The following is a 26,499-nucleotide window of genomic DNA, read 5'->3' on the forward strand; positions in this document are numbered from 1 at the left end:
AAACCTTCAGCTTACGACTGCCTGTGGAATTGCCTTATCCAGGATTCAGTATTTATTTGAATGAATGAAGTGATATTTCCCCTACAGTACTACTTAAAAATCACTTTCAACACAAGTAATGAGAAGGTACAATTTGTATCCAAATACAGTGGGTCTCTCCTCGCATCTTGTCTTCCTCTTTTTCCTTGGTTCCTTTTTATTTATTTATTTTTTAAATTTCTGGTCAATTTCTTTCCATGGGAAAGGACAACCTGCCCATATGACTCCCTACCCAATCTACATAGGACCTGTTGGTCTTCATCATGACATCTTTTGTTAGAGGCAGCATTTTCCCAGGTGGCTGTGAGACTTGATGCCTCCCAGAAGATACATGAAAGGGATGAGTGCTGGAATGGCCTCCACTTTTATGAGACGTTAGACCTTCCCACAGAGCATTCTGCTCATTTTGAGCTAACTCGCAGTTACCAGTGTCCTCAGAAAGAGTTCAGATTAATTTAAAGATGAGTATGTTGAAGGCTCAATGAGAATTTCATTTTTTTATTATTAAATTTCTTGCAAGTTAGCAAACTGGCAGTCATCTTTATAGAGTATATTTCAACCTAATCCAGTGCAGACAGCATAGACACACCCAAATTACCCATGAGCAGATGAGAAGTCATTCAAAGACCTCTCTTGCCTGGTTTGCCTAGCAGGCCGGGAGGACTGGAACAGTTGGCAGTAGAGGGTACTGGTTAAGAACAAGGGCCATGGAATCAAAAAGAATTGGGTTCTTGGGCTGTCTGGGTGGCTCAGTCAGTTGAGCAGCTGCCTTTGCCTCAGGTCATGATCCCAGGGTCCTGGGATTGAGCCCCATATTGGGCTCTGTACTCAGTGGGGAGGCTGCTTCTCCCTCTCCCTCCTCCAACTTGTGCTCTCTCTCTCTCTCTCTCTCAAATAAATAAATAAAATATTTTTTAAAAAGAAAGAAAAAAATTAAAAAGAAAGAAAGAATTGGGTTCAAATCCCAGTTCCACATCTTCTCAGAGATATGACCCAGCAAGTGACCTCACCTCTGTGAACCTCAATTTCTTTTTCCGTATAGTGAGACTAATAACTATACCTATCTCAGCCTTATAAAGCAGGATTAAATAAAATAATACATGTGAAGTACCTGGCACATAGTAGGCAGTCAATTGATGGAGCCATATACAATGGCAGCACTAATGATCCGCTTTCTCAGTGCTTGTATATCCTTGGTGGAGCTGGCAAGAGCTCGTGCTCATCATCCCTAGGGCTGCTCAGGAGCCAACTCCTTCCTGTGCAGAGGGCTTGTCATTGTGCTCACCTGGGTGGAAGGCAGTGTCCTACCTGCCATTGTACAAGCTGGTGAACATCAGCTACTCCCACCACTTCCTTGCAGCTGGAGGACAAGCACGGGACCTAGACTTGGCCAGTCAGATGCTTCTGCCCAAGACGCAGCAAGCAGCACAAATCACAGGGAAACACCAGAGTTCATTCACAGTGACTGCACTCTAGCAGAGAGAGGCCAAAACAGCATGTGATGGATGGTGGCACAGGGTGCAGCTTAGGGGTTTCCCACATCAGTATCAGAGATGTCTCCCTGCAGCATCCAAAGCAGATAGTATGTCATTCATGGTTACACCTGTCTGGCCAGCTTTCCTCTCTGCCCATCACCTGGGCCGGGCTCTCCATGCCCCTGCAGGCACTCAGCTGCTTCACATGCTGCCAAGGAGTTCCTGTTCTGGTTCAAGTGGCCAACAGTTTCTGTTGCATATCATCAGCAAACCCCAACTGATACATTCCCAAAGAGAAACACTTTGATTGGGTCCCTTGGTGCCAACCAAAACTGAGGGCTTCAATGGACAGAATTTGAGGCCACACCAACATAGAAGTCTTTGCTGTGGACTCAGCCCTCTATCAGTGTAAACCTTGGCATTTTTACGCAGAAAAATGCCCCCCACCACTGCCATGGGAACTCCCCTCCCTTCTGAGAGCTGCATGGATACCAGCTTCGGGGCTGGCCTTTGATTTCATCAGAGGGGGAACTTTTTACTTTTTTTTATTTTTTATTTTTTTGAGGGGGAACTTTTTAAAGTAAACATGTCTTAATAATTTTTTTTAAAGTTTCAAACATACAGCGAAGTTGAAAGAATTTTCTAGTGAACACCCATATCCTTTGCATGAAGATTCAATCACCGTGATACTATATTTGCTTTATCAAAGATCTTTCCATTACCATAAATTTTTCATTGAAAAAGTAATAAATGCACAAAGTGGAAAAATTCAAACATTTCAATGTGGTATCTAATGGAAAATTTTTCTCCTTCCCACACCAGATTCTCGACTCCCTTCCCCGAAAGCAATTATGTGCTTACACATGCTTATATGTATAGATTTTCCTTCTTTTCTTTCTCGATTCTTTTTAATGGGGTCTTATTCTATAGACAAGAGGTCTTGTATGCAGTGGTCTTATAGCTGGTCTTCTCTTTCCCTTTTTCTTCCATTTAACAATATATCTTTCAGGATTTTTTCCATAAAGTTTATTAAACACCTACTATGTGCCTGGTACTTTTTCCACACAGTGGGTACCCTGACAGGGTGGAATAGTTTCAAGCCACCATCTGGGGCTAAAGATTTAGAAATCATTCTATATCAGCTGATGTGAAACTACTTCATTCTTCTTTTTTTTAACATTTTGTTTTTAAGTAATCTCTAACCGAGTGGGGTTGGAACCCACAACCCAGAGATCAGGAGTCACACGCTCTACCAACTGAGTCAGCCAGTACCTCTAAACTAGTTTTGTTTTTGTTTTTTTTAAGATTTTATTTATTTTAGAGAGAGATGGTGCATGAGTGGGGGGAGGTGCAGCGGGAGAGGGAGAGAGAGAATCTCAAGCAGACTCTACGTGGGGCCCAACGTGGGGCTCAATCCTAGGATCCCAAGATCATGACCTAAGCCAAAAGCAAAAGTCAGAGGCTTAACCAACTGAACCAGCCAGCCAGGCACCTCTAAACTAGTTCATTCTTTTTTTTTTTTTTTTTTTTTTTAAGATTTATTTCTTTATTTGAGAGGGAGAACATGATCAGGGGCAGGGGTAGAAGGAGAGGGAGAAACAGACTCCCCGTTGAGCAGGGAACCCAATTGGGGCTCAATCCCAGGACCTGAGATCACGACCTGACCCAAAGGCATCCATTTAACTGACTGGTCCACCCAGGCATCCCAAAATTAGCTCATTCTTAGAGGGACTTGTAATCCAAGGCTTAAATGGTTGTAAGACCCAGGTGATGACAGTGAAAGCTTGGCCACCAGACACCAGGAGATCAGAAGCCAGAACTACAGTTTATTTTATTTTTTTTTTTAAGATTTTATTTATTTACTCATGAGAGACACACAGAGAGAGAGGGAGAGGCAGAGACACAGGCAGAGGGAGAATCAGGCTCCATTCAGGGAGCCCCACGTGGGACTGGATCCTGAGTCTCCAGGATCATGCCCTGGGCCAAAGGCAGACGCTCCACCGCTGAGCCACGGAGGCATCCCCAGAACTACAGTTTATCAGTTCTGGGAATTCTTAGGTATTTTCTCTGCCGTAGATGAGACTCAGATATTCCACATTTATCTGTTTTTTTTTTTTTTTTTTTTTTGACTCTGCACCTTGTCCTCTATTCTATTCTATTTTGCATACCACATGGCTTCTACTTAGGTTTTTAGCTTTTTCCTGATTTCAGTTGAGGGGAGCCCCTCTCTGGTCTTTTTCTACAGCTCAATATTTTCAACACTCTTTTGGTTACAAGTAACAGGAAACACACAAAAACTAGCAGAAGTAAGAACATTTCCTGGACAGACACTAGGTAGTTTCCAGAATCTGAGAAAGAAACATGGGTCATAGCTGCTCTGGGGACCTTGGGACCTAACCCAGGGAGATGGTCTTGCATGGCTTCTTTTTCTGCGATCATGCCCATCATGGCAGGCCTTTGCTTGGCCTTATTCTTTCCTCCTGCAGATGGTTTTCTGTACATGACAGAAGGATATGGGCACAGACAACTCCAGCTTAATGTCATCCCAATTCAGCAAACCCAGAGGACAGCCCTTTTCTCTCTATGCTTTGACATATACATAGTCCAGGAATAGTTCACTGAGGCACATGCCCAGTGCTAGAGCAGCTCTGGTCTGGGGATACTGTGAGCTAGGACGAGCCCATCCTGCCCACCGGCCATCAGTAGCTTTCTAAAACTAGCTGTCAATCCTAGACTTCTTGGGGAGCTTCCTGGGAAATCTGAAACTGGCTCCATACTAGAAGGAAGAGTCAAGTCACTCCAGATTGGTACATGGTAGGTTTAATAAGTAAGGGAACTTGCACACAATACTTGTCTTGGGTAGCTGCAAGAGAAATAATCTCCGCACCCTCCTGCCAAATCTTAAAGCTTAATTTTTAAATTTTTTTAAAAATTTATTTATTTAAGGCACCTGGGTGGCTCAGTAGGTTAAGCCTCACCCTTGGGTCATAATCTCAGGGTCCTGGGATTGAGCCCTACATTGGGTTCCCTGCTCAGTGAGGAGTCTGCTTCTTCTTCCTCTCCCTCTGCCCCAACCCTGCTTGTGCTCTCCCTCTCTCAAATAAGTAAATAAAATCTTTTAAAAATATTTTTTATTTATTTATTGGGGGGAGGAGGAAGGAGAGAGGGAGAGACGGTCTTAAGCCAATTCTGCAATTAGCATGGAGCCCACCCCAGGGCTCAATCTCCCGACCCTGAGACCATCACCTGAGACAAAACCAAAAGTTGGACACTTAACCAACTGCACCCCACAAGCATCCCTTAAAAGTCTACATAGAGACCTTAACGGGTTCAGTCATGGACCATCCAGATGGTCACAAGCACCACATCACTATCTCAAGGCTATGTCCTTGGGGCAGTTCCTGGGAGCCAAAAAGGCAAGTAGAACCCATATTTCAAGGACTGAGGAGGGAGCGAGGAGCCTCCAGTTGCTGGGCCCAGCTCACAGGTCAACCAGTGGTCACATCCTCTAGATGACCTCACTCAACACTGCCATTCCTACAACTAGCTCCCAAAGGAAGGAGGGTAGTGTGGTTATACAAAACCATAAGTGTTCACTGCTGAGGCCTTGAGCCTCTGCTCCCTCTGCTAACTATCTCCTACCCTGAGCTGAGCATTTCCTAGATGATCTTTGGGGATCCATTCCACCGCCACCCCTTCAGCCCATATGCTCCAAATGGGGCTGACACACCCCCTCCATAAGGGGAAGGCATGGTCCCATGCTTGGTCAATGAAAGCATCCCGTGACCTTGGGTCAAAGATACTGGTCTAAGGCAAGGGTCAGCAAATTCTTTCTAAAGCAACAGAAATAGTTACTGACTTCAACAGAAATCTTTGATAGTAAATATTTCAGAGGTAGGGGGCCTCCAGTCTCTGTTGCAGCTACTCAACTCTGCACTCTTAACACAAAAACAGCCCTAGACAATAAACATCAACGAATAAGCTTGTGTTCCCACAAAACCTATTTGTAGAAACAGGCAGTGGCCCAATTTGGCCCACAGACCATAGTTTGCCATCTTTTGGTCTAAAGGATGGGCCTTTGGCCCATGATAAGCCAATCAAGCCTAAGAAGGGCTAAATCCTGGGACTTTTGTTTGAATGATCACGAAAAGAGCACTTTCTCTACCTTTCTTTTCTTTGGAGCTATGAGGATATAGGGCTGGCACTGCCCCCAACCTCCAACTAAAGATGCATTATTAATCTATTGCTATGTAACAAATTACCCCAAAACTTAGTGACTTAACACAAAGAATATTTATTACTTCAGAGTTTCTGTAGGTCAGAAGTTCAAACATAGCTTAACTGGAGCTTCTGTCTTAAGGTCTCTCCCAAGGCTATAATCAAACTGTTGGCCAGGATTGGGGTCTCATCTGAAGTCCCAGCTGGGGGGTGTGGATCTGTTTGGGGGTTTTGGCAGGATTCAGTTACCTGGGGGCCACTGGGTTGAAGGCCTCATTTCCTCACTGGCTGTTAGCCAGAGGCAATCATCAGTATCTTGCCACATGGGCCTCTATCTGTAGGGCAGCTCACAGCATGGCAGCTGGCTTGCCTCAAAACAGGCAAGCAAGAGAGAACAAGATATGGTGAGTAAGAAGGAAGACAGTCTTTTTGTAATGTAATCTCAGAAGTGCATTTCATCACTTTGTCCAAATTCTGTTTGTTAGAAGTGAGTCTCTAGGTTCAGCCAAGAGGAAGGGATTAGCCAAGAGCAAGCCCATGGGGAAGTGGGGCTCTTTAGGAGCTGTGTCAGAAGCTGCCTGCCCCCATGAGAGAAGTACCTGAGAGTAAACCAACACACAGCAAAGCTGTGCTGAGAGGAGCAGAGGAAGACAAAGCCAGCATGATATTTGAGCCCCTGGATAAAGCTAGAGCTGAAATAAAAATGTACTCCCAACTTTCAATTCTTTGGCACAAATTATTGTTTCTTCCTAAGGAACAAAAGGAAGGGTGTTTTATTATTGCAAACATACAATCCTGAATGGTAGACCCTCCACTACAGAAGTTGAGTCAAAGGAAGCCTTGAGTAGCTCTAGTAATTCATAGAAAAAAATCATTTTTCATAAACTGTTCCCTCTGTGCCAAGTAATGCCCTGAGCACGTTACAACTACTATCTCACCAACCCTTATGGCAGCCCTACACTGTAGACAATGCAATAATGCTCTTTTTACTGATGAGAAAATTAAAGTCCAGAAATATTAAATCATTTGGGAGCACCTGGATGGCTCAGTCAGTTAAGTATCTGACTTTGGCTCAGGTTGTGATCTCAGGGTCCTGGGATCAAGCGCCCTGTGGGGATCCCCCACTTAGTGAGGAGTCTGCTTCTCCCTCTCCCTCTACCCCAACCCCTACTCATGTGTGTGCTCTCTCTCTCTCATATAAATAAAATCTAAATATAGATAGATATTTACATATAGATATATGTAAAACCATTTACTCCATGCTACAGAGCTGTGACTTGACCAGTTCTAATATAAAAGTTTATATTTTTTAATATTCTTTAGGCTACATTATTCCTTAGTGAGTGTCTCTGGTGAAAAAATCATATATTTTAGTTCTTTGTAGACTATAAGCCCAGCACCTCAAGTTAAATACAAGTTAATACATTTACCCTATTGATTGATTGATGGATGGAGCCATAAGCTCCAGAATTTTCCTTATAACTTTGAGAGGAAAGCAGCATGGGTATTTATTGTATCCACTTGTTAGGTGGTAACACTGAAGCCCAGAAGTCATGGATTCAACACCAGCCCATACTGCCAGACAGGCAATGCCAAGATTCACCATCACACTCAACTTCCCCATTCCATTTGCAACCTAGGACTCATGCCCCTAACAGAAAAGGGAGAGAGGAATTGGTGGGACTCACACCTTTGCAATATGGCAAGTTGTTTGGCATCAACCAGAAATGAGCATAGCAAGAATAGGGCTCTGTCCAAAACTGTTAACCGTACCCCAACAACCAATGTGTTCTTTTTAGGACTAGAATCACTAATGTTTTGTGAGCTCTTTTGTGAATAATTCATACATTCGCAATGTTCAAATAGCAAAACAAAACAATATAGGGTGTTATACATTGAGATGTCTCTTTCCCATCCTGTGTCCCTTCCTGATCCATATGGATAACTTCTTTTCTTTCCTTTTCTTTTCTTTTTTCTTTGTGGTCTTATTGGATCTTCCCCAGTAGCAGACCCTGAGACAAGGATCAGAGAACAAGTAGCTTATTTGAGAGGTGATCCCAGGAAACACCCATATAGTGGGATAGGTGGGGAAGTGACACAAAGGAGTGAAAGAGCTGATACAGACTGTTATCGGCATAGTTGCCACTGCAGGCATCTGGCACTTACTCCTGCTGGGGACCCCCTGGGAGGCAGGAAGGAACTGAACTGATGCCTCCGAGTTATCCATTGGTGGGGCAAGGGAGCTGAGGTATTTATCCACCAACTCCCAGCATTTGCTGACTGAGGTGGTAAGAAGACAATAATAGCCCATGTCTTTCAGGCTGCTGCACAGTTGGGCAAAGTGGATGCTGGCAAATAGAGAAAACCCTCAGGGTGAAAAAATGCTAAGCACTGAGAGCTGAAAGTTAGTCCAGCATGCACCAGGGTGACCAGGGCGAGGGGATAGGTATGGGGTGCCAACAGCAATTGCTGCACTCCATAGCCTTCCCATGTCTCTCTATACAAACATAAGCAAATATGAATATACTCTTCCATTTTCCACTTCCCTTTTGTAAAAAAAAAAAAAAAGTAGCATACTATATACACAGTTCTATCCCTTGCTGTTTTCATTTAATATATTCAGAAAATCTTAACCATATTAGTACATATAGAGATTCATCATTCTTTCTTTGTACAGCTGCAAAGTATGCCACTGTGTGGCTTTACCCCAGTTTATTTGGCAAGTGACCTGTAAACAAATACTTGGGTTGCATCCTGGCTTCTGCAATGTCAGAGAGTGCAGCAATGAATAATCTTGTAGAGGAGGCATTTTATGGGTGTTCCTGTATATCAGTAGGATGAATTCCCAGAAGTCCTCCAAGGTTTAGCTGGGCACACAGCCGCCGTATTAGAGCCACATTCCCTGACTCCCTTGCAGCTACTTGTGACATGTGACTCTAAATTCTGACCAATGGGACACAACCAAAAAGTCTCTCTCTCTCTCTCACACACACACACACACACACACACACACTCTAGGTCACTCTATAAAGGGCAGCCTCTTGCCTTCCTCTTCCTCTTTGCCTCTTTGCCCCTTCCCATGGACTAGATCATAGGTGTGGATGTTTTTCTTGAGAGAAACACTCCAGGGGACAGTATAGCAATAAGCTAGGAGATGGGTCCCTAGATAATCTCTTGGAGCATCATCCATTGGAAATAACCTTCTGTTTTGTCACTTCTATTTGGTGACACAGCCCCTTCTGTCTTTTTCACAGATGTATCCCCACCATGCCTAGTGCAATATAGATATTACGGTCAATCACATTTACAATCATTGTTATTATATTTTAGAGTAGTTTTCAAAGTTAGTATAGTGTTGGGGAATAGGTGGATGACTGCCAATAATAATTATAAGTAATATTCTTCATTATTTATTGTTTACTGATCTCTTTACATACATTATTATTTTATTTTATTTTATTTTATTTTATTTTATTTTATTTTATTTTAAGAGAGAGAGAGAGCATGTAAGCAGGGGGTGGAGGAGCAGAGGAGAAATCTTCCTGGCTCCATGTTCAGCGCAGAGGCCTCGATCTCCCAATCCTGAGATCATGACCTGAGCTGAAACCAAGTTAACCAGCTGAGCCATCCAGGTGCCCACATTGCCTTTTAATACTTGGGAAAACCATTCGAGGTTGGTAGAATTATTATCCTCATTTTACAGCTGAGTCTGAGGCTCAAGAGTTAAGGGACTTGCTCAAAGCACACATCTGTGGAGAGCTGGACTCGGGTGAGATACTCTCTGTAGAATGTTCTAACGCAGCCACCAGCACGCAGTGAGCGTCTGTGAGCGTTCACCGTTTTCACTGTCAGAGTCATTCCACTGCCAGTGTTGCTGCTTCTCGGGTAAGGAAAGGTGAAGTAACCTTCACTTTGTCACACCAAGCCTGGGATCTGCCTCTGGATGTGTCCACGTTGAACAGGAAGAGAGGAGAAAGGAGAAGCAGAAAAGGGTTGAGTGTGTCCTGCTGGCCTTACACGGCGGTTGCACCTCCTTCCCCCACCGCCTCCTCTGCCTCACTGCCAGCATTCCGCCCACCTCCAGCCAGACTGAGTTTCTCCAAAAGGACCATCTCTTTACCTCCTGGTCTTTGCACAAACTGTCCCTTCTGCCTGAAAGCCTCTTCACCTCACTTCTCCACCTGCCCAAGACCTACTCGTCCTATACATCCAGGCTCCTGAATCCACCGGTTACAGGAAGCTTTCTCTGACCACTGGGCCAACCTTTACCTTTACACAGTCTTGCACCTGCCTGTTTGCTCATTGTCCCTCCTCGTTGCTCCGTGACTTCCTTAAAGACTTGCTGTTGCGTTCCTGGATGTGAGCATGGTGTCTCACAACCAGACAGAACCCAGTTAATGTTTATTAAACAAAGGAACGGCTCTGGAGCAAACCCTAGTGGACAGTGTCAGAGCCAGGGTGACTGTGTGGCCTAAGACATATAGAAACACTCAGAGAATCTGCAGGTGACACTTGGTCTGGGTGATCCCAGTGTTGCCAGAAAGGGATCGGAAATTCACATTTCCCAGGACTAAGGAAGACAACTGGCAACCCCGGTTTTGCCACACCCTGCCCCAGGTCTAGCAGTTTACAGTTCCTAATTCTTGGACCACATTCCTTTATATAGTTCAGGAACCAAACCTGTAGGAGCCAGCAGGTGAAGTGGAGGCTGTTCTCTCTAGAAATAAAGGACCTGATCCACTGTGTCACCCACACAGTATCCTCCTCCAGTAATTCATTTCATCATTTCAGATTCTAAGCCCTGAAGGGGAGGAGCTGGGGTGTGGGAGCAGAAAGGAGAAGTGAAGATCTGTGTAGTGGTTATTAACATTTTCAACCAAGACTGTGCCCTAGTGACTTTTTTTAACTAGTTCCCCCCCTTTTTTTCTTTCATTTTCATTTTCAAAGTTACATATGTTGAGGGCCGCTTGGGTGGCTCAGGAGGTTAAGCATCTGCCCTCGGCTCAGGATCTCAGGATCCTGGGATCAAACCTCGCATGGGGCTCCCTGCTCAGCGGGGGGCTTGCTTCTCCCTCTCCCTCTGCCCCTCCCCGCCCACTTGTGCTCTCTCCCTCCCCCTCTCTCTCTCTCAAATAAATAAATAAATTCTTAAAAAACTAAAAGTTACATATGCTGATAGGAACATAAATTGATACAGTCACATGGGAAAATCGTTTGGCAGTTCCTAGGAAAGTTGAAGGTGAGCAGATGCTGGGATCCAACTATTCCTCCCCACACTGCACGCCTCAGACTTAGCGCACTCAAGAGTCACGGGGGGATCTTGCTAAAATGCAGATTCTGGGCACAGAGCAACTTACACACAAGAACCAGGAAAGCTGTGTAAGAATTTTCACAGCTATGTTTGCTCATAATTACCAAAGTGGAAACCACCCGTTGGCAGTGAAGGTGTAAAACGTGTTTAAATTCGTGTAGAGCTTATGCAAGAGTAAAAATCAGCTGCACTGCCTGCACACCATGGTGAATCTCACAAACTTAAAGAAGCAATGGAAGGAGGTGCCGGAGTGGCTCAGTGGGTTAATCGTCTGCCTTCAGCTCAAGTCATGATCTTGGGGTCCTGAGATCAAGCCCTGCATCCTCTCCCTGCTCAATGGGGAGCCTGCTTCTCCCTTCCCCTCTGCCCCTGCTTGTACTCCCAGTCTCTCTCTCTCTCTCTATCAAAATAAAGTCTTTTTTAAAAAAGAAAGAAGCAATGGAAGGAATATTAGCCATGCAGCAAAACTAAGCAACACTATTTAGGTGACAAATCTATTGGTTTTTTAATTGAAGTATAGTTGACATACAGCAATAAAACTATTTTTAAATAATAATTGCACAAAATTAGAGCTAGTGGAAGAAGGTGGCAGAAGGCAGAAAAAGCTAATGGATGGGAACATGTAAAGAGTTTCTAGAACTAAGAACGTTCTAGATCTCAAGTTGTTGGTGATTATAAGGGTGTTTGCTTTATTCCATAAATCGCACCTATGTGTTTTTTACACTCTTGTGGGTGTGCCAAATTTTCTGATTTAAAATGTTTTAACTTAAGAGATTGCCGAGAAGTATATACCTTATATGTCAGTCATTCAGACAACTGCTGTCCAGTCCCCAGGAATAATTCATGTTACCAGTTCCCTGGTCTCCTCTGCATTCATGTGTGTCTGTGTGTATCTGCGTGTGTTCAATTTAATAGAGAAATGCTGTTATATATGTATGTTTTCACTATGCTATTGTGTGTGCATGTATGTAAAAACATACATACATATATCCGTACATTGTATATGCACAATTTATGTGTGTAAAAACATACATACACACACAATAGCATAATTTGTGTGCTGTTCTGTCCTTTGAACATTTCACTTAACATATCTTGAAGAACATTGCATATCAGTGCACAAAGAAATAACATTATTCTCGTCATGGTCATTTGGAATGTTTTCCATTGTATGACAGAACCATAATTTAGTTATTTTAATTATTGCTTTTTCACTATGTAACTATCAAGCAATATGGGAATACTTCCCCCCCTTTTTTAAAAAAAAACAAATAATACGGGATGCCTGGGTGGCTCAGTGGTTGTTGAGCATCTGCTTTCAGCTCAGGGCATAATCCTGGAGTCACAGGATCGAATCCCACATCGGGCTCCCTGCAAGGAACCTGCTTCTCACTCTGCCTATGTCTCTGCCTCTCTCTCTCTGTGTCTCTCATGAATAAATTTAAAAATATTTTTTTAGGGATCCCTGGGTGGTGCAGCGGTTTAGCGCCTGCCTTTGGCCCAGGGCGCGATCCTGGAGACCCGGGATCGAATCCCACGTCGGGCTCCTGGTGCATGGAGCCTGCTTCTCCCTCTGCCTATGTCTCTGCCTCTCTCTCTCTGTGTGTGTGACTATCATAAATAAATAAAATTTTTTTTAAAAAGTTTTAAAAAATATTTTTTTAAAAAAGATAATACTAAGGATCACATCTTCTTATCCAGACACAGAACACTGATGCTCTCCAATCCTTCCTCCCTCAAGCTGCTACCCCTGCCATCATCTTAACACATAGCCAGTGCGTATCCTTCTAGTACTTTTTATTTTCTGGATTTTTATATTTCACCATTGAAAGCACATATGGATTTGAATAGGTGTTTGACTCTATCTGTGTGGGACTTGCTTTGTCTTCAGCGCACTATATTTGGAGCTCTAGCCATGCTGGTGTACATAAATCTGGATGATTATTTTATTTGCTGCCTGGTAGTCCATGGTATGGCTAAACCCTAATTTAACCTAACCGGTCCCCTGTTGTTGGGTAGTTAGGTTATTTCTCAGTGGTTTGTGTGTGTGTGTGTGTGTGTGTGTGTGTTTTGTTTTGCTTTTTTTTTTACTACGACAGTGGTGTTGCCACAAACATCCTTGGATATGCTCCTTTGTGCGCATGGGCAGACCTTTCTCTGGAGAATGCACGGAGAGCAGAATTAATAGATCACTGGCAGGGCACATTTAAAAAGGTATTGCCAAATTGCCCTCTGAAGTGGCTATAAACATTCACACTCCCACCAGCAATGCATTAGAAGACCCAACTCCCTGTGTTCTTGCTAACGGTAGATGTTACCAGCATTTTTAATTTTTATTGATCTAATAGGGGGAGAAAAGAGAGGAATTTATGGTTATTTAATATTCATTCCCTCATAATTAGTGAGGCTGAATACCTCTTTATAGGTTGGTTGCCCAGAATCTGCTTTTAACAAAATCACCAGGTCAGTCTTCTGCATGTGGATGTCTGAGAAGCCCTGAAATCGCAACCCGCTCCTTAACAAGGTCCCCAGGTGATCTGTATTCATGTTAAATTTTGAGACTCACTGGAGTCAGAATCTGCATTTAACAAGGTCCCCAGGTGATTCTCATGAAGTGCGAGAAGTGCAGTGTGGGGGAGGAATAGCTGGATCGTGGCAGATGTGCACCTTTGCGAATATGTGTTTAATCTTTCCTGTTCAGACAAGATAAAAATGGAATTTCAATTTATTTTAACTTGCATGTCTTTCATCATAAGTGAGCTTGGACTTTTTTTTTTTCTTTTTCCCAACTCTACGAGCCATATTTTTTTTCTGGGAACCAACTGGTCACCAATGCTTTTTACTTTGCTTCAAACACGCCAAAGCTGATCTTCGTAGAGCCTTTGTTTGTTATCTCCACCAGAAATGCTCTCTCTGGTTCTTGCCATGGTTGCCTATTATTATCAGGTTTTAGCTCAAAGGTCACTTCTAGCCAAACTCAGCAACCCTCCCCAATACCACCCAGTCACTCTAGGTTCCTACCACCCCATGTTATCTTGATTGTGGGCACCCATCTTTATCTGACATGACCTCATGCACTCATTCATTCATTCTCTGGCTGCCCTGCTGGGTCTTCTTGATCTTGCATATTACTCTATACCCCATACCCAGAACAGAGCCAGGTAGTAGTATGAGCTCAAAAAATTATCAATTGAACAAATAAATTCCTGGCAGAGAAAAGAGTCAGATTTGCTCCTGCCTTTACACGCATTTGGAGAATCATTTGTACCTGGATAAACATTTATTCATTCATTCCTGTATCCATAGTGGAGAAAGGGAGCAGAAAAGAGGAAGTCAGGTGAGCAATGACTTTATCTCTTAAAAAAGAGAGCAATTAGTTGAGCAATATTAAATGAATGAAGTTCTCATTTAATATACATGTAACGGGGCTCCTGGGTGGCTCAGTTAAGCATCCAACTCTTGACTTCCACTCGGGTCATGATCTCAGGGTTGTGACTTCAGCCCCATGTCAGGCTCTGTGCTGGGCAGGGAGCCTGCTTAAAATTCTTTCTCTCCCTCTCCCTCTGCCCCTCCCACTGCCTTCCCTACCCAATCCCCCACCCCTGACTCATGCTGTCTCACCCTATTTCTCAAAAAATAATAATATACATATATTGAAACTGGTATGAAAAGAATGGAAAATCTGCAACTAAGAAGGGTTGAGTGAAGACACAGGCTTGTTTGCTTCCAATTTAGTTCCCATGGACAACAATATCTGTGCCTACTTAATTGGAACCACCAATTGTAGATGACTGTGAGCTATTGTTATACATAATAAGTTATTAGTAAACTAATACATTCACTCTATTATTATAAATAGACACAGTTAACACTTAGGGAGTACTGCCTCGGCACTAGACATTGTCCTGTGTCCTTTGCGTATAGAAATTCATTCGCCCTCGCTGTGTTAACATTGCCATTTTATTGATGAGAAAACTGGAGCACACAGCAGCTTTCCCGAGGCCATACAGTCACAAAGCCAGTTTTCTAACTCATGCTGGCTCTAGTCTATGTGTTATTTACATTTTACTGCCTCTCAGGCTTTATAATGCTTTGAAAAGAGATATAGAGAGATGAGAATCTTTCATATAATTCGTAAGTGCACCATTTATCTCTTGGCAAAAGACTTAAGTTATAAAAATTATAGAGATTTTCCACTTTTCCTTTAAAAAGTGACAAGCATTGAAAATTTGACTTTCTCTTGAAGGGGACTACCTAACAAGCATTTTTTTTTTTTAAGATTTTATTTACTTATTCATGAGAGACACGGAGAGGCAGAGACATAGGCAGAGGGAGAAGCAGGCTCCCAGCAGGGAGCCCGACGTGGGACTCCATCCCAGGACCCTGACCACTGAGCCAGGCATCCCACAAGCATTAAAAAAAAAAAAAAAAAAAAAAAAAATTCAGGATCAAGATGATATATAAAGAATGAAAAAGTAACTCATTGCCTAGAGAAACATCCTGTGGTGAAAGTATTTTGAAATGCATGTTTGGCCATAGTTTCCTTGTTCTGTAATTTTGTTGCTGAAGGACAATGAAAAGGTATCACCTGGAAAAACCTCATTCTGCGTGTTTAAACTTAAGCAACAGAATTTTCATATGGGTTTAAACATTGTCCAGTGGGTTTGAAATTCATCTGTTAAAGATATAGTGATGCGCCCTCTTCAGTTTAATTGGCAAAAGCCCCAGTTTGAGTATCAGGGAAGATGAAAATTTACAAGCTGCATTTCAAAAAAAAACAAATAGTCAACTTGTATAATTGATGAATGGGATTGGAGGAAAATCGTGACTTATCATAGCCAATGAATGATACCCAGCTTTTACTTAGATATCTACTGTATGAGTTATATATATATATATTTGGAAGCTCTATGCCCAGCGTGGGGCTTGAACTCACAGCCCCTAGGTCCAGAGGCACATACTCTACTGACTGAGCCAGCCAGGTACACCTGTATTTTTTTTTTTTTTTCAGATTTTCAGTTATGACCCTTGAAGTCAAGCCATTAAAAGCAATCATGGTAGTGAATTCAATTTACAGCCATAACTTTGAACAGATGTATTAAAAAGTATTACAAAAAAAAAAGTATTACAACAATACCTTCAAAAAATGAAAGAAACTTGATCAGTTGCTGTCCTTTTGTGAAAAACAATTTTTGCTTTGTTTTTTGTTGAAACCGTACATGCAGGGAAAATGCAAATCCAGACCGTAGTGAAATATCATTGAATATTAATTTGACATCCGTACGTTAATTAAGACATCTGAAAATACCGAGTATAGTAAAGGACGTGGCTCCCCAGTATTTCTTATTTGGCTGGTGGAAATGTAAACTGGCGCCACCACTTTGGCATAATCTCTTAAAAGTCACCTACCATCCAAAAATGTGTGTACAGTCACTTAACCTTAACCTCTGACACTTCAGAAGGATCCCAGATCATAGCCACACGATTCACAAAGACTGGGATACAACCCAAGCGTCCATCAACAGGAAGGCAGATGAATAAACTGTGCTATTTTCACACCATAGAATATTACCCAGCAGTCAGACGAAGGACAGTGACAGCAATCTGGATGGTTTTAGCAATATAATAAATGAGGGAGGGATTCGTAGAAAATTACATGCCCTTAAGTTCTTTAAAAATTAAAATGGTGTTTTAAGATTACATGTAGGTGCAAAAGAGCTTGCTGAAAAGATAAAGCAAAGGAATGAAGTACGTGGGGTTTAGGTTATGCTCCCAGTTTTGGGTGATGGGTTCCCTGGTATTTATCATATCCTAATAAGCCCTGGGACAAACAAGCAGCCGCACAAACATAAGCCAGCAACGGATCAGTAATGACCAGGTGTCATGTACCAAGGATTAATCCAACTGAGTGCACCTGACCTGACAAGATGCTATATAAATATTTTTGATGCTATATAAATATTAAATATAAACCCATATACTCACTTCAGGCAGGTATGGATACCTCCCCTCCTTCTGGCTGGGTAGCTTCCCCTAGAGGCAGCCCCTGTCCCTGCGGGAATCCAGTATTCTGCTGAGACGTCCCACAAGGCACGATAACCCTAAGCACAGACCTAAGTTCTCAAATGGCTTTATACATGTGTGTAGGTAGGCAGATGCACATCCCAAAGAAAAATTTTAAAGTTGCTTTAAAAAAAAATTTATTTGGCTCTAAAATTTAACCTTGGGGCACTTGGCTGGCTCAGTGGGTAGATAGATCCCGGGACTCTTGATCTCTGGGTGGTGAGTTCAAGCCCCCACGTGGAGGGTAGAGATTGCTTTTCTGAAAAGTCCTAAGGAAACGGGTAAATAAGTACATTTAACCTTGAGTGACATCACCTGGCATTACACAACCCTCCCTAAAATCCATTCAGCCACGTGAAAATCGGCCGGAAGTTGGAGGAAACCAGCTCAGTTTTTGAGAAACGTAAAAAACCATCATCTCACAGGCCCTGCCCTAGGAGTTGCCACCGGCAACCCCACAGAAGGGCGGGCGACAGGCGGCTGCTGAGACCCCACGGCGCCGGGCAGGCCACCGCGTAGACTGTCGGCAGGGGCGCTGTGAGATAACCCGGATTCAGGCCGAACCCGGCTCTTTTCTCGCAAGGGCCCCCACGTGACTCGCAGGTTTGGGCAAGCTTAGGGCACTGCCCCGCCTCCAGCAACTTCCCCAATTTGTAGAAAGTAAACACACGAGGGACGTAGGTGGCTTCCTTTGCTCCCTGTTGGATGTCGCTCACCTGCTGCAAGGAGGGGTCCCCCTCGGGTCTCATCAAGGTCCCAGCCAGTCTGAGCATGAACGCCAATTAGCGCACCCCGCCCCCCAGGACCCACGCCCCCGTCACCTGCTGGGCGGGCCGCGCCCCTGCCTGCCCCAGGCTTCCTGCGCGGGTGGTCCTAGGCCTGGGGCGCCCGAGTCACCGCGCCAGGGATGGGGGGGATGGGGGGGTGAGGGGGTGGGGGGCGCCATCTAGAAACGCAGACTACTGGGCTCGGCCGCCCGCCGGAAGCCAAAACTTTCAGAATCTGCATTTTTAATGGACTCCTCCATAAAGTGGTTCCTCTGCAGTTGGAGACTCTCTAGCCTCATTTAAATTTTAAATGCAGAGATGCTGGAGGTCAGGCCTCTCAGCCTTGGCTGCACATCAGAATAACCTGGGGAGCTTAAAAAATAAAATAAAATAAAATAAAACCAATGCCCAGGTTTCCGCCCAGACTAATTAAGTCAGAATCCCAAAAACACGGCCGGTGCAGCAGCAGCAGCAGCAGCAGCAGCGGCCGTGGCATCACCTGGGAGCTCGTTAGAAATACCGAAGCTCAGGCCCCCACCCCAGACCCACTGAGTCAGAATCTGCATTTTAACGAGATCCCCAGTGATTCGCGCGCACATGAAAGTTGGAGGAGAGCTGTGCTTCTGAAATTTTAATGGGCAAGCGAATCACCTGGGGATCTCGTTAAAATGCAGACGCGGTTTCCCAGACCTTAATGTGCCTGCGAATCACCTGGGGAGCTTGTTAAAATGCAGATTCTGATTCGGCGGGTCTGGGGCGGGGCCCGAGAGTCTGCATTTCTAACGAGCTCTCAGGTGGTGAGGCTGCAGGGGCGCGGAGCGCGCGGCCCGGGGACCCCCGAGGTCCTGGCTCCGGGCCAATCAGCCGTCAGGGTTCTTGATAAATCGCCCGGGCTCGGCCGAGGAGCAGAATTGCCGGGACATGCGCGCTCCGGCCGGGGGAGCGGGGGGGTGACTGCCCAACTCCGGGAAGCGGCTGCGGGAGGCAGGCCCCTCTCGCCATGTCGCGGCGCAAGCAGGCCCGGCCTCAGCACCTCGGGCCCCGGCGGCCGCAGCCCGCGCGCAGGGAGTCCGCCGAGGCCGCGCCCGCGCTGGCCGGGGTGCCCGGTGAGTAGCGCCGCGCGCGCCCCGGGACCCGCGCCCCCCGCCCCGCGCCCCAGCCCCGCGCCGTTGGAAGTTGCACCTCCTTGCAGATGCCCCGTCTTCCGGCAAACTCTGCGGCTCCGTCCCCGCGCTGGGAAGCCGCGGGTCCCCGGGAGGATGCGCCGGCCCGGGTCGCCGGGTCCCCGACCTCCTGGTGCTGGCCTGGGGCGGCGCGGCCGGGGGAGGGGGGGTGGCCGGGTGCTGGAGGGGGGAGCAACGGCGAGGACCAAGCAGACGGAGTTCTGGTCCCCTCGGCTTGCCGGGGGTCAGGTGCGTGAGCGCGGAGGCGCAGAGGAGGGGGCCCTGCAAATGCGCTGCCCAGGGAGCGCCTCGCGGAGGTGGGCGTCGAGTAAAAATCCGACGAGGGGCTTGGAGATGCGGGGGGGGGGGGGGGGGGCGCAGAGGGCACGGCAGGCGCAGCGCAGAGACCGGGGACGTCAGCAAGGCTACAGCCGGGGGTGGGGGGCACCTGAGGTCCGACAGGTGATGGGAGGGACTTTCCCTTTTATTCGTTTTTTTTTTTTTAAGATTTTATTTACGTGTATCAGAGAAAGAGAGGCAGAGGGAGAAGCAGGCTCCATGCAGGGAGCCCGATGCGGGACTTGATCCCGGGACTCCAGGATCACGCCCTGGGCCAAAGGCAGGTGCTAAACCGCTGAGCCACCCGAGGATCCCCTCCTGTTTACTTTAAATGAAGCTCTGGAGGGAGGGGTGCGTTGAGCAGAACAGTGCACGGTCGGGCTCTGCGGGCTGAGCCGGCCGCCAGGTGGCTGGAGAGGAGGGATGAGGGGAGGGGGGGACCCCGGGGCCAGCCTAAACCCTCAAGGCGGCATTTCTCACCCAGTGGCCGGTGGAGCCTCCGCTTCTGAAGAAGCTGCAGGTGGGCAGCTTTGCTAACCCGCTAAATGCCACGGTCCACCCTTAGCTCGCACACCCCCCCCCCGTTGGAATCTCGGGGGTGAGGTGGGGTTGCGGAGTCTGCATTTCTAAGGCGCTTCCTTTCTGATTATCTTGCCCTCAGATTAAGATAACGTAACTTCCACTCGATCTCCTCTCCACCCCCCCACCCCACCTTCGCGATTAGCTGATAACCTCTTAGTTCCAAGTGAACTTCTTTCTCCGTCTCCCCCTGGGTTTTTTCGGCCTAGAAAGGGAGCAAGGGGCGGGAGGGAGGGGGTCTCCGCGAATAAGGCTCCCACCTCCGACGGTGCAGGTAGGTCCCGTGGGCTTGGAGGACCACAGGCCGAGGAGGTAGTGGAGGGGAGAAGTTCAACGAAGCTACTTTGAAACGACAGTCCCTAAAACTAAAATCTGGCTGGCTGGAGCCACCACTAACCAAAACACCATTAACTGCCTTTGTGCCCCAGGATTGTAATGGACACGCGTTGCCTCGGGAGGGTCTTCCTGGGGAGGGGGGTCGGGGAGGGGGAGGGGCCCCCTGCTGATCCTCTGTAAAAGAGGAACTGGAGAATGTTGTTGGGGGTGTTGAATCTTGGGGCGAAGCAATCCTAAAAGACAATAACCTGAATGACCCCTGGCTGTTGCTCAGTTAGTGCCATGGGCTCCTTTTTGTTCTTGCACACACTGCTGGGGAGATGCCTCCAGGAGACGCCCTCTGTTTCCAAGGCTGAGGGTGCTCTGCATTGTGAGGAACTTGGGATGCCCCCTGTGGGAGCAGGACACAATCAGAATTAAGCACCAGCCACCACTGTAGAGAGAAAGCAACCTTCCAACTGATGTGGTTTTTTTCCTCCTGCATTTTAGGTGCGTCAAAATGAACAAAATTCCACCTCTTTGAGGTTTGTTTAGGCTCCTTCCCCCCCCCCACCCCAAATTTAGCAGGAGTGGGCCACTGTTAATTTGCAAATGCCTTTGTGACTCAAATAGGTTTTTGGAAGAAATAAAATGGAGCAGGTCAACAGGTAGACTTCAGTCACGACCAGTAATAAAAAAAAAAAAAAATCGACTTAAAAAAAGGGTAACCTTAAAAGGAACAGTGGATTTTCATAGGGCTAAAATGTTGACTGTGCTAAACTGGGTTCTATTATGTGGTCCACCCCCACTTTCATGCTAGAAGGGTCTCTGGCCCAGCTCATCAGAAGAGAGTGGGTTTCCAGCCTGGCTTGGCTTCTGGGAGGTTTAAAAGTAAGGACGTCTCCTTGGGAGGCCCTTTGTGCATTGGATGGCTGCTTTATCGCCTTAACCCCATCTCTTCTGCCTGTTTCCAAGTCTCCTGGCCCAGTGCATTTTGCTCCCTTGCAGAATCTGGTGGCTCGTGTGTACACATCATTAGACAAAATCGATGTTTATGTAGCATTGACTTCCGTACCAGGTCCCTTTACATATATTAAAGGACTTAATCTTCACCGAAACCTAGGAGGTGAGGGCCACGATCCCCATTTTAGATGTGGTAATTGAGGAACAGGGAAGGTGGAGTAACTTCTCCAAGGTCACACAGCTAATAAATGATAGAACTGAAATTTGAAACTTAGCTGGCTTTCCAGTTCCTGAAACAGTGCCTTAACCTCTCCCTTCGATTTCACTTTTCAATCTCTTTTGGTTTCTCTGGGATTAAAAATCCTTACCCGTCTAATGGTTTTCTTTAATATGAATTGCTAAGGTTTTGGGTTTCCTCTTAAGGTTTCCCTTAAGGGGCCTAGTGATGGGCTTCCTTCAGATCTGGCAAGTGTGGGTTTTGATCAGCTGAAAACTTCTAGCCCTGCACCCTTTATTCAGCATCTCTGAGCCAGTTTACTTTCTCACTGAGCAGTTTTGAAAAGGATAGTTGCCAGATCAGCATCAGCGGGAACTTGTTAGAATGAAAAATTACCAGCTGTACCCTAGATCTACTGAATCAGGAACTCTAAAGGTGGAGCCCTAGCCACCTGAGCCTTAACAAGCCCTCCAGGTACTCTTGATGGGCAAGTTTGAGAAGCCTTGCCTTGGCGTTGGGCTCCTCCTATTGTGCATAGGAATCACCTGGGGATCTTGTTAACGTGCAGATGGAATCTGTTGGCTGGGACCTGAGGTTCTGCATTTCTAACAAGCTTCCAAGTTATGCTGATGTTGGAGTTCTGGGGACCACCCTTTGAGAAGCAAGGACTGAGAGTCTGACAATCACCCGGGCAGCACTTCAAAAGTGCAGGTTCCTGGGACCTATCCTTAACCACCCTCACCCCTGGTAATCTGGGGTGAGCCCTGGGAAGCTACATTTAAAGCCCACAATTCAGATGACTGACACAGGTATGGGGGCTCTCCTGTATATTGTAGGTTATTTAGCAACATCCCTGGCCTCTACCAGTGAGGGGCCAGTGTTCCTTATATGTGTGCATATTACCATCAAAAATGTCCCCAAGCAGGGGCACCTGGTGGGGGCAGGGCTCAGTGGTTGAGCGGCTTCCTTCAGCTCAGGGCCTGATACCCAGGTCCTGGATCTAGTCTGTGTCAGACCCCCTGCAGGGAGCCTGCTTCACCCTCTGCTTGTGTCTCTGCCTCTGCTGTGTGTCTCATGAATAAATGAATAAAATCTTAAAAAAAAAAAAATCTCTAAGCATTCCCAAAGGTCACCTGGGAGCAAAATGACCCTCAGTTGAGACCCATAGGACTAGGTCACTTTGTTCAGAGCCCGTTATAGGACTTTGAGCACTACCATCATTAAGCTGTGACCCCTGAGGTCCTCCATCCCTGAATAGTACTTACAAGGCACAGGCTGGGTGATGTGCTGAGAATTTGCATTGTTAACTCTACAGCAGGTCAGTGATCCCTTTTTCAGAGCAGTAAACAGAGGCTCAGGTTAAGTTTTTTTGTTAGCAAATAGCTAAGCAAGCCCCGTGCCCAGAGCTGAAGCCTTCACCGTATTCACTAGCTTCTCAAGGGAAACAAACCTTGACAAACCTCTCACTGAGCATAAAATCCACCTTCTGTATCTGGAGCAAAAAGTCCCAATTTTTGGCCTCTAACTTCTATGTACTAGTAAATTTTAAGATTTCAGACTAACAGCACAGCGCCTCTTGTTCCTTGGGTTTAAATCTATTTGGAAAGCACTCCCTTTCTAATCTTTTAGGAATGCTTGGGTTTTGTTACAGAAATTTTTAAACCTCCACATTAGGTTGAACCCCATGAAACTATCTGACCATTGTGGCCCCCCAAAAAATGTCAGTTTTACATAGTTCTACACAGGAAATGATCCCATGTACCTGGTGCTGGGCTTCAATATCCATTATACGCAGCCAGTCTGGTTTCTTCTGTCCAGCTATTTCCCCTGCCCTGGATTGTTTTGAAGCAAATCAGATATCTAGACACCTTGTAAATAACCATCCCTGAACTAGGAGAATGTTCTCTAAAAACTCTAATTTCATTTTCACACCCCCCAAAAAAAAAAAAAAAAAAGTGTTCAGGCTTTGTCATGGTCTTACATGGCTCTTATGTTTAAAATTAGAGATCCCTGGGTGGCTCAGCGGTTTAGCGTCTGCCTTCAGCCCAGGGCATGATCCTGGGGACCCAGGATCGAGTCCCACCCACATCAGGCTCCCTGCATGGAGCCTGCTTCTCCCTCTCCCTGTGTCTCTGCCTCTGTTTCTCTCTGTGTCTCTCACGAATGAATAAATCTTTAATAAAATAAAATAAAATCAGGACCCAAGTAACCTCCTGATCATGCAAGCCCTCCTCTCCAGGCTTTGAGTCCAGTTTTTCTCCTCCTCCCTAAATGATTTGTTGAAGCAGTGGCATTTTGTCCAGGAGATCAGTGGTGCTTGAAGTGTGGTCTGTGACCTACTGAGTGGAGACAAAACCAATTCAAATTGAGTAAGCTTTCAAGAATAGCTTGACGTTGCTGGACCAGCCTTGTATCATCTCTAATATTTGGCCGTTGTTGTGTATCACTTGTAATTCGTGTTATCGTTATAATAAAATCAGCTTGTGATCCAAAAATCTACAAATTAAGTCTTCACTGGGTCATTTGAGAAGCCACCATTGCAAAGTTTGGCAGCTTGAACCTTGCCAGTTGTCTGTCCTGTTACTATGTCCCTTGTCTCCTGTATTTCCTGGAAGTTGGTAGTTCAAGAAAGGAATTCTGTAAGGCCAGAGTTTCTGTGGCTTTCAATTTTGAAGGCTTTTATCTATCTGAGAGCAAGAAAGCACAAGTGGGGAGGGTGGCAGAGGGAGGGAGAAGTAGACTCCCCACTGAGCAGGGAGCCCAACAACGCAGGGCTCAATCCCAGGACCCTGGGATCATGGCCTGAGCCAAAGGCAGTTGCCTAACCAACTGAGCCACACAGGTCCCCTATGGCTTTCCATTTTAATGGTTCTTTTTTTTTGGAGAGGTGATGGAGGTAAAATAAGCCTGCTTATATTGTAAGACTTCCCATGGTGGTTATATTTGAGAAATTAATACTTTTTTGTCTCCATTTCAGCTTCAGAACTAGATAATGATGTTCCCAAACCAACTTGTCCCTCCACGGACAGCAGTGATGCCCAGAAAGCCCCTGCCTCGGCCCCCCCCTCAGAGTCCAAGGAACAAACCGTGACCCTCGGAGAAAGGACATTCAATTGTTGCTACCCAGGTGAAGCATCAACTTGAATGTACGGAGCCCCTTCGGGGGGAGGCGGGGGGTCACTGGTGGGCGAGCTGGGCCTGACTGATCCTCGGAGTCCTTGTCACACTCCGTGTAATCCCCACACAGGAGCATTCTGTGCCTTCCAAGCATCCTGTGGCATCAGAGCTCGGTGTGACTTTCCCCGAGAACTTCAGGTTTATAGTAACTTATTTTTGAGGCTGTATTTTGAGAAAAGCTGATTTTTTTTTTTTTTTCCTCCTCCAGGTTGCCACTTCAAAACTGTTCATGGCATGAAAGATTTGGACCGACATCTGAGAATCCACACGGGTAGGTATCCATTCATTTGTTTGAAACTTTAATGTCGAAAAAAAAGGAAATGGATATGAATTTAAGTGCTGACATATTGCAGTGAGCAGGACAGAAATGGACTCTGCCCCATGAAATGGTCTTGCGGGGTGGGCTGTGACCTAAAAAGAGGCTTAGGGGACCATCCTGGGAGAATCTATCCTAGGAGATCAGATCTAGGCTGTTCCTGAAAGGCTTTCTGAAGATGTTTGCCTTAAACTATAAAAAGTAGCTATGTAACCAGGTGAGGAACATTCCAGCAGAGGGAATAGCAAGTGCAAAGGCTTGGAAGGTGTGAGCTCATTGGAGAGGTTGGTGAGGCAGGGCTAAGAGGCGTTGTGGCCCTATTAAATCTCACGTAAGAGTAATAAGGTTGTTGGGCCCCTGGCTGGCTCAGTGGGTTAAGGGACCTGCCTTGGCTTAAGTCATACTCCCCAAAGTCCTGGGAATCGGGTCCCACGTTGCACTCCCTGCTCAGTGGGGAGTCTCCCTCTCCCTTTCCCTTCTCTCCCCTACTTGTGTGCACACATTCTCTCTCAAATCTTTAAAAATAATAATAAAGTTGCTTCTTAACAGTTCCTCCTTTAAGAGCAGGCAGCTACTGAGAACACAGAGAAATAAGATGTGCTGGAGCAAAGGAATTTCTATGATCTATAATAAGGGTCTGTACACTATGGCCTGTGGGCCAAATGCAGCTTGTGAAGCTCATTTGTCATCTGTGGCTGCTTTGACCCTACAGTGGCATTATTAAGTCTTTGCCAGAAAGACTGCACAATACATCAAGCTGAAGGCGTTTACTGTCTGGCTCCTCACAGAAACTTTGCCCACCTTTTGATTTCTGGTGTAGACCTTGTATGAGCCTGTGAAAGTTAAGATCTGGTGGTCTCTGGGGCACCCAGCTGGCTTAGTCGGTTGGGAGAGCAAGGATCTTAATCTTGGGTTTGGAAGTTCAGGTCCTACATTGAGCATAAAGAGGACTACAAAAGGGGGGGGGGGGGCACCTGAGTGGCTCAGTCGGTTAAGCATCTGCCTTCTGCTCAGCTCATGATCTCTGGTCTGAGGTGGAGCCCTGGGGTCAGGAGGGAGTCTGCTTCTCCCTGCCCCTCTCTTTCTGTCCTTCCCCCCACTCTTGCCTGTTCCTTCTCTTAAATTCTTTAAAAAAAAAGATACTGATCTCTTGGCTCTTACAGAAACCGAACCAAGTGGCTTATAATCCACTTTCTTTTAAGCACAACTTGGTACTCCACAGCTGGTAGAATGACTGTCCTCCTCAACCTATAGTTTCATCTCCAGGTACAAGGCAACTGCTCTGTGAACTAGTGGAAAGCGTTAGCAGGGAAGGGACTCCCAGCGTCCCTCCCATGGGCTATGCCCTGCCTTGCATCCTCCCCAAGCAGCATCCTTGGTGGTTAGCGGGATATGAGCCACCTCAGGCATCAAGGAGAGCTGGGAGGTTTTTTCCAGAAGAGCAGCCTCATGCACAGCTAAACCCGAGAGCTCCAATAGGAGGACCACTTTCTCGGCATCTAGTGAAATGGGCATTGTCCTGTGCAAATAAGACAAAGGGTCCTTTTTCCCAGGAAA

The 26,499-nt window shown here is 46.0% G+C and overlaps 1 protein-coding gene across 4 annotated transcripts in view; it reads left to right on the forward strand.

The window, feature by feature from the left end:
* The window catches only part of ZFP64 (ZFP64 zinc finger protein), an 89,202-nt gene that overhangs the window by 51,145 nt on the left and 11,558 nt on the right, over positions 1-26,499 (forward strand). For 3 of the 4 annotated variants that reach the window (XM_026014641.2, XM_072735557.1, XM_072735558.1), the window contains 2 exons: positions 24,427-24,576; positions 24,835-24,897. In XM_026014641.2, coding sequence (XP_025870426.1) covers positions 24,427-24,576; positions 24,835-24,897 — 213 coding nt within the window. Of the gene's footprint in view, positions 1-18,836; positions 18,980-24,426; positions 24,577-24,834; positions 24,898-26,499 lie in introns of those variants that run through there. The other variant, XM_026014642.2, reaches the window with a different exon arrangement.

Source organism: Vulpes vulpes, chromosome 14 (genome assembly GCF_048418805.1).
Source record: "Vulpes vulpes isolate BD-2025 chromosome 14, VulVul3, whole genome shotgun sequence".
Lineage (NCBI taxonomy): Eukaryota > Metazoa > Chordata > Mammalia > Carnivora > Canidae > Vulpes > Vulpes vulpes.